The 12,534-nt window shown below is 41.2% G+C and overlaps 1 protein-coding gene across 1 annotated transcript in view; it reads right to left on the bottom strand.

Annotated features, from left to right (window-relative positions):
* LOC143719438 (FGGY carbohydrate kinase domain-containing protein-like) overlaps positions 1-12,534 on the bottom strand; it is a 45,961-nt gene that overhangs the window by 11,853 nt on the left and 21,574 nt on the right. The window contains exons 5-6 of the mRNA XM_077209786.1: positions 11,524-11,627; positions 11,340-11,447 (exon numbers count right to left, since the gene is read on the bottom strand). Of these exons, the coding sequence (XP_077065901.1) occupies positions 11,340-11,447; positions 11,524-11,627 (212 nt within the window). The remainder of the gene's footprint in view (positions 1-11,339; positions 11,448-11,523; positions 11,628-12,534) is intronic.

Raw genomic sequence — 12,534 nt, 5'->3', positions numbered from 1 at the left:
GTTTGAGTCATAGCATATTTTCAATAGGTTTACAAGAATGCAAACTCCGCAGATAAAGCACACACACACACACAAAACCACACACTCGGGTTTGATTTGGGTTGTGCTAGCCTATGTAGCTGTCTGTGTATTTCATAAACTAAAAGAAAGTTTTTATATAATATTTTCTGGCTATTTTACTTTAGGTTTTTTAGTTTTTTATAATACACCATACTTTCACCCAAACTGAATTTGCCTATATTCCTTGCCTTTTTTGCCTACTCTAGTTCTTGTTAAAACTCACTAGACATGCTTATTCTGTGCATTTTGGGCACTTTTTGTGTGAAATAAAATTTATTTTGTCCATCTAAAGTTTGCTTTCACTTTAATTCATTCACTCATTGATTAACATGCAAGAAAAAAATATGCGCTGCTCACGTGCCGCTGACGCTTGCGGTGTGAAGCGGCCGTAACTGTCTCATGGATAACAGTGGTCATTCTGGTGTCTTCAATTGATAACTAGTTTGGTCCCGCGGCCCTCGCGGCCCACAGGTGAAAAACGTAAAGTTTTTTGCGGCCCTCCAGGTGGCGCTCGGGCCGCGGCCCTATGGTTAAGAATAGGTGGCCTATAGTATGTTTTGTCAAAAATAAAGTAATCAAATAATATGTTATTATGTGTTTGTTCCAATGTAGCCTAGGCTATATCCAAAGTAATGAATCCTTAACTTTGAAATATGTATGATAAAATGTATACTTTAGTTTTTACAAAGAAAGATTGCACTTGAATTGTTGTTGTAATTGTAACATTTTTAATAAAAAAATATATTTACAAGGTAGATGTAAACAAACTATTAAAAGGTAAATATAAGCCTTTTCTTTAAATATTTTTTATTGAGTTTTATTAGTGACAAATTTGGGGAGAGGATACTGTTGTAAACCTTGTTCTTCTTAAGTGTAGAACAACTCAGAAGCGAAGACCAGGAAACTTGGCTTATCTTTTAAGCAGGATTCTTTATTTGCTTTAGTCTGCTTCGTCCAAAATCTTACCCAAGTCTAACTAAGGCAGTATAAATTTTTGTTCATATAACCTTTCAGGGGGAGGAATTACATAAAGGTGGAGACACTCTGAAACAAAAGCATGTAAATGAGGCATACAAGTTTAGGAACTTGCCCTAGACTGAGAGTGTTACCCATCCTAATCCAATCAGCATAACAGTGTAATGTAAATATCCTAATCCAATCAGCCTGACTCTTCACCGATACCTTCACATTATCATAGAGCTTAATGGCCAGGCAGTGGATAAAGACAAAAGGTGATAGTCTCAGTGCTCTAATCAATTTAACTTACAATAGAGAGAGCAGGACAGACAGGAACAGGCAGGTCTGTGACATCAGATGAGAAGTAACAAAACGGTTAATGTCCTATGCCTCAAAATGGTAACTTTCTCAGATAAAATACTGTTGAACCTAAATTGAAACATTTTAATAAATTTGTAACACTACAACGCCTATCAAGTAAGGGTACTGTTGGCGGTGGAAATGCAAGCCAGATCAGGGTTTACCATCCCAAATCGTACTGTACTGTACTGTACCGTAACGTACCGCTCCGTGGAAACGAGCCATTAGGTACCGGTTCCATATTGGTACCAGGTTTCGGTACACAACCCTTGTTTTCACTATGAAAATCTTCACACCCTGTTAGAAATATATTTTCTCCCTCAGCATAAATCTATAACATAAGAAGGATTCTTTGTTCAGCCTAAAACTGACACGTTTGCACATTCTTTTCTATGTATGTAAAGTTAAACATCTGGTATTCATTAATGAGGAAGGGAGCCCCCTCCCTTCTCCTTTCTCTTCCTTTTCTTTCTTTGTGTTTCTATGTTACACATTGAAGAGCTTCCTCTGAGCTCCAGGCTTGCAAGGAGATTCTAGCGCATACTGCCCATATAAAGAAGTTGTAATATAAAGTCTATATGATATGCCAATGATGTAATGTTTGGTTCTATTGGTTAGACTTATACTCCTCCCTGTAATACTTTGCCTATATAATGTATAATTTAGACATTATGAGCCGAGCGTTTTGTCTCCCTCCGGCCTGGGGTTGTGAATTGTTTATTCATAATAAAAAAACAAGAATTTGGGCACTTCTCGTTTGGACCATTTCATTTCGATTCTAACACTTGGGGGCGTCGTCAGGGATTTCTCCAGACAGGTAAGAATTTTTTTTTTTTACAAAAGAGAAAGTTGATTCTTACTGTCTGCTGAGAAAACGTATTTGTAGTGCCGTGATTTTTACCATATTTGGTGAAATCAGCCTCGTGTTTTAATTAATGCGGGAAGAGCAGAAAAAAGGGAACTGATCTCTCTCTCTTTTTTGTTATTTGTCCTTGTATAAAACGATACAGGACGGTAGCCTCGTATTTTTAATAAAAAATGTGAGAAGAACAAGCAAAAGAGATTTGAGCTCCCTCTTTCGATGTTATTTGTCTTTGTTTAAAACGATACGGGACCGGTTATCCTCGTGTTTTCGATAAATGCGGGAAGAACATAAGGAAAATTGATCACTTTCCTCCGTTTTTTGCAAGAAAAAAATAGATTTGCTACACAGATAATTTGTTTTCTTTTGCAAAGTCTATTTTAATTTCCCTTTGGTCTAGGGCTATGAATAAATAAATCACAATTTTTTTTCTTTTAACTTTCTCTTTTCTTTTCTTCTCTCTTATTTCTCTCTCTATTTGCCAATTTACTAACACAATTAATTTGAAATTGTATACTTTTCTTTGAGTTCTGTAAGGAACCTAGCTATATGAAATATTAATAATCAATAATAACTTGTTATGATTAATTTTGAATATTTGGGTCAGTTAATTGGATTAACTTGACATGGCTAAATTAATATTACAATCAATTAATCAGTTCGTCCAACGAACTCTTTTGATTATTCATTTATTCTAAGAAAAGGGTATCTTCCCTGGCCACAGAAGAATAATTATTTCTTAATATGTACAGCGTTTTGAGCATGTAGCAAGAACCGAAACCATAAAGGGACTTCGTATTGCAAGCAAATCAGAACCAAATACATAAAGTGCATAAGTTTTATTAACTAAATCATAAACATGAATAAACTAAACACACACATATACAGAAATAGGTAAGTGATAGGATTAAATTGGCAACCGGAGAAAGGGTCTATGAGAAGAACCATCAGAATTTCATTTTCACATTTCATTGAATTGAATACTTGCATTTGTAGTGGGAACAATTCTTGAAGTTGTTGAAAATTTAAGTCGTTGATGGTTCCGGCAGTGTGAAGTGGAAGTTGGTTGAGAGTTCTCTTTCTCCAGGAACGCATGGCTGGTTTGGTCAGGGCCTGGGGCCCTGTTGAGGCCACGCTGAGCACCCAGGAGAAGTGAGGAAGTCGGAAGAGTGAGTGATTGGAGTCGTTGTTGGTTGGAGTCTTTGTTCCAAAACTCCTGAGATTGTCCTTGGTTCTTTGTGAGAGTCTTCTCTCTCCTGCCTGTGCCCATATCTGGTTGGATCGAGGCCTGCTGGGCCCTGGGGCCCCTGTGGAGGGGGAGGGGGTTCCCCAGGATCACCAGAACAGTGTTGTGGCTGGATGAAAGAACTAAGAGAGGGAGGTCACATGTGGGCTGTCTCTAATAAAGCCTGGAAAAGATCCTCCCCTAAGGGTTGAACTCGACCAATCAGAAAGGTGACATGTCTGAGAGGGAAAGTGGCTCTTAGTTGATTTACGGGTCTTTGTCCCTAGCGTGGTTATACCTTCATTAATGCTCAGATAGCTATAACACATCCACACTGCATTCTAGAAGAAGGTGATGAACATCAAAGTGTGAGTCATTAAATGAGGATTAATTAGGTAGGAGGCATGATACAGGTGAGGTTACATTGATCGTTAGTTGGTTGTATACCAGGATACATACCATAATATATACCTAATAGTACACGAGACAGTCAACCATTTACACTGTTTCTTTCACAGTTTTATGCATGTTCATTTATAGATCAGTTAGTCTATGATTAATGCAGCAAAGTCTGTTTTAAAGAGGGTTTCTGTTTCATAGTCTCTCTCTTGTGCATGTGGCCACATTCCTCGGAGGTCGTAAAATCTCCTCATCATGCCCTGTAACATGACACTGTTTCTGCCCCTTGTGTTCGTTCATTTGGGCTGTTAGTTTTGGAGTTTCATAAACCTTTGTATATAATGAATAATTAGTGTCTGATTGGTCCATACCCTACAGTTCCATTTGGCTATATTGCAATTTATTTAAGTTGCATGAAGGAGAAATTTTTGTGTGTGTACAATGGGGAATAAAATTAGTCCACCGTTAGAAAATGAATCTCCGAAAGATTTTATGATTAGAAATAATCAAGCATTTTTTACAGAGCCATATGTGTCAAATTTAGCTGGCTGGTCAACTGGCAAAACACAATTAGATGCGTTTCCTCGTGACGGCTCATTTAAAGACACATATATGCGTGAAGCAAAATACATGATTTTTGGAAATTGGGGCGATCCCGATTGGGATTATTCGTATATGAAACGTACCTATAAGATCTGGAAAGACATGCAATCTTATTGGAATCGTGGTCCAAAAGTGGATAACAACAAAAATCTTTCTCCCCCTCAAGCTGAACAGCCTGAGAAGGAGAAAGTTATTTCACATCCTGCTGAAGTCAGAGCGCCCCTCCCTCCCAGATATGAGAGCATTCAAACTTCTCCTGTCTCGGAACCTATAAAAAATAAATCCTACCCTGTTGATGAAAATTATTTACTATTTGTGAACACATTTTTGAATAACATGCACAACGAGACTGCACAAATGATTCGAATAACTATAACCAACATTAGTAACATTTCTGTTGATGAATTGGGTAGACGCTTGCGTGAACTGTCGTCTGCTGGGGCATTTGAAAACTCCAGAGGAAAAGTTCCCGCAATGTTCCAAGTAAATTCCACTGTCCAAAATCGCCCGCCACCCAATGTTAGGAATGACATAAAGTGTTTTTTTATGTCACACACAGCGGACACACACAGCGATTTTGCAGAAAAAAAGCTGAGAGATTTCAGCAAACTAATGAGAAACCGATGTTTAGGCGCTCTGATGGCCTCCCTTTCTTTCTCCCTCTGAAAGACAGAGACCTGTGTATCCGACTGAATGGGGAAAGGAATGACGGACATTAAATTCTATAGGAATAGATAATATTCCAGTGGTTTGTAATTTGACACCACCTTTATTTGTTACTTCTAATGATATACCATCATTGTTCAAAATGCATGATTTTTTGCAATTATACCTGATTCTTTATTCTGCTTGTTAGGTAGAGATTTAATGCATAAGTTGGGTGTTAAATTAGGATTTGACTCTGACTCTTTGCAACTCATGTTTCCAGCAGCCTTTTCTCTTACGACCGACACAGGAAGTGCTCTCTTCGAGGATGTATCTGCAACTGAGCTCGGACAGGAAGTAGCTGATGTAAACCCGAAATTGTGGGCGGCCCATAAGGATGACGTGGGACTTCTTGATATCCAACCTTATGTGGCCAATTTGACAATGAATAGGCCTGTTTTTTTTTTAAAAAACAACATTCGCTTTCAAAGGAAAAAGAGGAGGGAATTCGACCCCTCATTGATCAGTTTCTGGCTCAAGGCATTCTGGTTCGCACTCATTCACCTTACAACACACCAATTAATCCAATCAAGAAAGCAAATGATTCTTGGCGCTTAATGCAAGACTTGAGAAAAATTAATGATTTGATAAAACCACATGCTCCTATTGTGCCAGATGTACAAACTATTATTAATTATATTCCTTTAGAACATGCATTTTATTCTGTCATTGATTTATGCTCCGCCTTCTTCAGCATTCCTGTTGACCAACAAACTCAGCCACTTTTTGGTTTCTGTTTTCAGAATTGCCAGTACATATGGACAAGACTCCCTCAAGGGTTCAGAGATTCTCCGGCTGTTTTCTCCGCTGTAGTGCACGCAAGGCTGAAGGATGTCAGACTCCCTCCTGACACCTGCCTGCTCCAATACGCTGATGGCATTCTCGTCACTGGTGCCTCTGCGGACATGTGTGCTGCTGCCACTACAATTGTCTGCAACGTTTTAGCAGAGGCTGGTTCCAAGGCATCTAAAGAGAAACTTCAGTGGGTGCAGAGGAAAGTCAATTACATCGGCAATGAACTGTCACAAGGCCAAGTTCGCCTGTCTGCGGACAGAGTCAAAGCCATCGCTTTGTTCAAGCACCCTTCAACACGGAAGCAAATGCAGAGCTTTCTGGGACTGGTCAATTACTGTCGATTATGGGTGCCAAATTGCTCCATGTATGACAAAATCCTGCGAGACGCTACGCTGGATGATAAAGAGGACATTACATGGACAAGTGAGATGGACCAAGCGTTAAGACATTTGAAATCCTCTCTGTTAAGGCCTCCCGCCCTCGGCCTTCCTTGCTACAAGCGAGATTTCCACCTGTACGTGCACGAAGGTGGGGGCACAGCCGCAGGAATCCTGGCCCAAGAGCATGGGGGCACTTTTGGTCCAGTAGCTTATTTGTCTAAAACTCTTGATTCAGTGGCTCGGGGACTCCCGGCCTGTTTACGTGCAGTGGCTGCTGCAGCGATCATGGTACAGGATGCTGAAAGGGTTGTTTTATCATATCCACTCACAGTTCACACATCACATCAGGTAGGAGCAATTATGCATAACATTTCTACTCAACACATGACTGCTCAACGTCGTTCAGGCTATGAGGCTATATTATTAGCAACTGCTAATTTAACGTTGAAAGTAACTTCTGTTATTCATGGTCCTACTGTACATCTGCACAGGTTGTTGACAGATGGTGAATTTGAGAGTGACGACCACGACTGCCTTACCAGAATCCAAACTTCGACTGCCTGCAGGCCAGATGTGTCGACATCTTTCCTGGAGGAGGGAGATAATTGGTATATAGACGGATCCTGTTTCAAGCCAAATGACAATTTATACTTGTGTGGATATGCTATTGTCAAATTACCTGATCGTGTAATTGAGGCATATTCATTGCCATATAAATCAACTCAAGTAGCAGAATTAATTGCTCTAACAAGAGCTTGTCAGTTGGCAAAAGTTCAGTGCATCAATATATACATTGATTCCAAATGCGCGTACGCCGTTGTCCATGATTTTGCTAAATTGTGGGAAGAAAGAAATTTCAAAACCTCCGACGTAAAAACAATTTTGACCATCGAAACCATCGAAACTTGCTGTTATTAAAGTAGCTGGTCATAAAACAGGTTAATCGGATGAGGCTAAGGGAAACAGGTTTGCAGATGAAGTCGCGAAATGGGCTGCTAAAGAAGTAATACTTAGTCCATACGTAAATGAAAAGAGCAACGATGTACCTATGATGAATTTGTCGCTGATTAATGATTTGGACATTAAAGTACTGCAAGCTAACCCTACGCAAGTTGACTTGATTCATTGGGCTGCGAACGAAGTAAAACCAGATCAAGCTGGTATTGTGAGAGACAAGCAGGGTAGAATCGCTCTACCAGCATCCACCGTTGTAATGCTGTGCAGGCATTATCATGGTGTATCACACGTGTCAAAAGAAAAAGTGATACAAAATTTGAATCAATCATACTGCATAGCAAATGTTCGAAAGAATACTTTGTTGATATTGGATGCTTGCCTGGTGTGTGCACGAACAAACAGACACAAGGCAACCCGCATGAAGCTTTACCGCATCCTGAGGTTCCTTTTTAATATTTACAGATCAATTTTACACACATGCCTCCATGTGGAAATCACAAATATTTGCTCATGATTGTTGATCGATTTTCTAAGTGGCCTGAAGCTTTTACGTGTGGTAAAGAAAACGCTCAGACGGTTGTAAAGGTTCTTGCAAAAGAAATTATACCGCGTTTCAGTATTCCAACCGTTATAGCGAGTGATAATAGAACTCCGTTTGCTTCAAAAGTCACACAATTGTTAGCCAAAGAGTTTAATATTAATTGGCACTTCCACATTCCCTATTCGCCGCAATTATAAGCTAACGTAGAACAGACAAATAAGACGATAAAAGAACGTCTCAATAATGCGTGTCTAGATACAGGCAGAAATTGGGTTGATTTGCTGCCTGCCGTATTGACGGAAATGAGAATGTCCCCATCAGCAACCACAAAAATTTCTCCATTTGAAATTCTGATGGGTAGACCTTTCCCGACCCCTTGGGTCAGAGGTCGCGCTGGCAATCTCTCCACAGGTGACACGGAGGTGATCATCTCGGATTACGTGGATTCCTTAGTTAGAACGTTAAAAGGCATAAATGGTTATGTTTCTCTCTCTCTCCCTCTTCCTTCAGAAAAGCCGACTCATCCTTTCGTTCCAGGACAACAGGTGTCTGAAGCCCACGTAACTCGGTGAGCCGAACTATTCAGGACCATCCACTGTTATCGCTGTGACGAGGACCGGTGTTCTGACTGACCACCAGCCGCAGTGGGTCCATGCTAGCCGGGTTAAGGCAGCTCCATCCCAGGGGAACGCACAAGCCTATGTGGAAGCACTGATCGAAAGGAGAACGAGGAAGAGAAGTAGACGAAGAACGAGATTGCTGATTGATATTAGCAATAATTATAACTGAATCTATTAAGATTCATCGTGCTATGAATACTTTTGAATTTTTTGTATATGCTTTGATGAAAAGAACTGTCAAATATTAATGATTTTGAAGGAAATGTTTGATTGAAGAATATTGCATGTATTATTGTACTAGAATGAATATGCTGAGAATGATGTGATATGATAATTCTATTATGTGATAATTATCTTATCAATGGGGCCATTGTTAGAAATATATTTTCTCCCTCAGCATAAATCTATAACATAAGAAGGATTCTTTGTTCAGCCGAAAACTGACACGTTTGCACATTCTTTTCTATGAATTTATACTAACTGGACTTATACTCCTCCCCGTAAGACTTTAATTTAGACATTATGAGCTGAGCGTTTTGTCTCCCTCCGGCGCTGGGGTTGTGAATTGTTTATTCATAATAAAAGACCAATAATTGGGGCACTTCTCGTTTGGACCATTTCATTTCGATTCTAACACACCCTTATAGGCACACCCACCTTGAGGGCAAGGCTTTCCTATGTACTAATGTAGCAAAACAGAGATATTAAAAGATCACATTCAATACACACCTTATTGATGATGCATACTGTGTACAGGCGAGCAGATGAAACGTTCCTCAAGTGTTGTCCCATATAAAACATCTCGGTTACTAACATAACCTCGGTTCCCTGAGATAACGGGAACGAGTATTGTGTCTTTGCTAGATGCTATGGGGGAAAATTCCTTTTTGTCCGATTTGTTGAAGCCTTTTATTCAATAATGCAGTATTACTGCACGGCCATAATAGTGCGGAGATGCACGCACGCTATTGGCTGGGCAGTGGGAACGGCACATGTCTATGGCGAAGTGGCACATCTGCGCGAGCCAATCAGGCTGCGTCCCGCCGAACCGAGCGCAGAGCCGGCCAAAGAGGGCGGGGCATCTGCCTATAGCACAGCTGTCTACGCAATACTCGTTCCCGTAATCTCAGGCCCACTTGCTTGACCGATGCTAAGGCTAGCAAGTGTGCGGTCTTGAGCGAAAGTGCCCTTAATTCGGCCGACTGTAGCGGCTCAAACGGGGGCCCCTTGAGGGCCCTGAAGACTGTAACAGGACTGATAGGTCTCAGGAAGGTGTTGTGAGGGGGCGAGGCAGGTTGAGCATCCTTGCCCACTTCTGGAAGCGAACAATCAAATTGCTTCTACCCAACATCTGGCCGGCCACAGGAGCATCTAACTTTGCTATGGCCGCCACATAGACGGAGCGTGGAAGGGTACGACACGCGTTCAGCAGCACTTGTAGGAAGGAAAATAGGAGCGGTACATCACATGAAGTAGGGTCTTGGCTCCATGCTGAGCACCATTTGGAGAAGACAGAACACTTAAGTACGTGGACGAGTCTCGTGGATGGGGCTCTGGTCTCAGATATAGTGTTTAGGACACTCTCGTGGATAGCCCACATGGATAGCCCATGGCATTGGCCATGGGGCTGCTGCTAGCAGCTGAATCATCTCGGGAAACCAAGGCTGGGTCCACCAAAGGGGGGCCACCAGACAGACTGTGCATCTCTCCTCTCTGATCCTGTTGATGACCTGAGGGAAGAGCACGACTGAGGGAAAAGCATAAAGGGGAAGACTGGGCTATTTGTGGGCCATGGAATATTGGGCAGTGAGAGTTGTCTTTGGAGGCGAAGAGGTCAACCTCTGCCCTGCCGAAGACACTCCAAATTGTTTGAACCTGGGGCTGGAGGGCCCATTCTCCCGGGGACACATTGAATCAGGGAGCAGACATGCTGTCGCGAGACAATCTGCAAGACACGTGCATCGCTCTCAGCAAGCGCAGGCTGTGTTGTGCCCAAAAGAGCAGACGTCTGGCTACCCTGTACAGAGGCTTCTACCTGAGTCCAACCCTGGTGGTTTATGTAGGATACTATCGCCATGTTGTCCGACCGGATTAAGACGCGATGTCCATTTAGGTCTGGTAGGTAGGTTTTGAGGGCGTGCGCCGAACGATCAGGCTCTTGGTCGCCGGAGAGTGCCGAAGCTTCACTCATGTGGAATAAATGAAGGGCAGTTGATCATTACTGAAGTAGAAAAATTTCTGAAATCCCATGGCAAAATGAGCAGCTGTATAGGCAGAAGCCCCGCCTCTTTGGCGGGCTCTGCGCACGGTTCGGCGGGACACCCCCCCCCCAGCCCCGGATGGGCTCGCGCAGACATGCCAGTTGGCCATAGGTTTGTGCAGTTCCCACTTGCCTAGCCAAAAGCATGCGTGCATCTCCGCACTATTATGGCTGTGCAGTAGCACTGCGTTATTGAAAAAAGGCTTCAATAAATCATTTAAGTTTTCAAAACTAAGTTTTCCCCCATAGCGTCTAGCAAAGACGCAATACGAGTAAACGTTTAGGAAGGAAACCAATATAGAGGAAATTCTTAAACATTTAGTATTGTGTTAACATTCTGTGCTCATCTGCATCATCAATAAGCTGTACACTAAATTACACTTTTAATGTCACTGTTTTAGTATGTTAAGGGGCTTGAAGTGTTTTGAGTGTGTTTTTCCATTCCACTGCGCTACATCTTGCATTTTTAACCACAAAAATGTGTTCTGTGTGAATGGTCTCTTAGACTGGTTTGTTTTGCAATTATGCTTTCAGTATTGAATAAAATCTAAATGTATTTTGTCCAGTGCATTCTGGGATTTCCTTCCATATTAAAGATAGATGTGATTGACTCACCAGTCGTCCCGTGGCGCTCTGACCTCCCCCATTAAGCCACAGTCCCGGCAGCATGGCGGACAGATATGGGCCCCAGACCCCAGGGACGAACAGCGGCTGTGTGCTCACCTGAGAGATACAGACACACGCTGACATCAACAGTCACATGCTTTGAACACAAACAAGTACAGGAACTGAAGCTCACAGCCATGTGACATGAGGACGTCCCACATATGACAGCCAAACGGGACGTGACTGGTTGCTCTTCACAGGGCAGCTGGTGTCCCCTCACATCGGCCCCGATGACCTCTACAACAAGACAATAAAATTACAGAAAATATAACTGACACTGCTACATAAATTTAAACTCACAGATCTTACGATAATTACCCAGCTAATTAATCACAGTACAGTAACACAATTGTTTTTGCATTGCAATATGCAAATGAGTCACTATCTAATTAAATATGCACTCATATGCATATATTTCCTGTCCAGAAACCAGATTCATCATTTTTATTTGATTTTGTTGACATATTACTGTTTTTTTCCAGCAGGGATTTTGGATTTTTCTTTTTATCACTCTATAAATCAGAAAAGACTGTCAACAGACAGAAACAAATACATTTTCATCATGTTTTTAGCAGTTGTATAAAAATGTTGCATAAATGTGGTGAATGATATATGAACAAACTTTCATATAGATATAGATTTCATATAAACTACAATTTTGGCGTGTGTGAAGCTGCTGAATTGGAGATTTCGGACTCAAGTTCACCGTCTTTAAGGATTAAAATTTACAGACACTAATAGATAAAGTGAAATAAAATAAGCACTTGTTTTCTTTCCACTAGTTTGAAAGAAGACAAGCTATGGAAGCAGTTAGAGCTCAAAACTGACAAGTGGATGAAAAAACCCTGGTTTTGCCTGTAAAATCTTGCACTAGTTTACATGTTTTGCCTGTTTATTTATTGCTATATATCATCTGAAGGTTTAGATTAAGCAGGTCAGGACAGTTATTACAGGAACACTGTGATGAAACCAAGAAGAGGCTGACTAAACATCAGGGCCATATTAGGAGCACACAAACACTGCAATGCTCCTACTGTGTCAACAGGATTTAAAAAGCCCCAATTATGCTTTTTAGTGTATTTCCTTTAATGTAGTGTGTAATAAATATGTTTGCGAATGTGAAAGATCTGCAGTTCTCTTACAA

This window comes from Siphateles boraxobius, unplaced genomic scaffold (assembly GCF_051911475.1).
Source record: "Siphateles boraxobius isolate OS27281-9 unplaced genomic scaffold, OSU_SipBor_1 63, whole genome shotgun sequence".
Classification (NCBI taxonomy): domain Eukaryota; kingdom Metazoa; phylum Chordata; class Actinopteri; order Cypriniformes; family Leuciscidae; genus Siphateles; species Siphateles boraxobius.
This window is presented reverse-complemented; position numbering and strand designations above follow the sequence as displayed.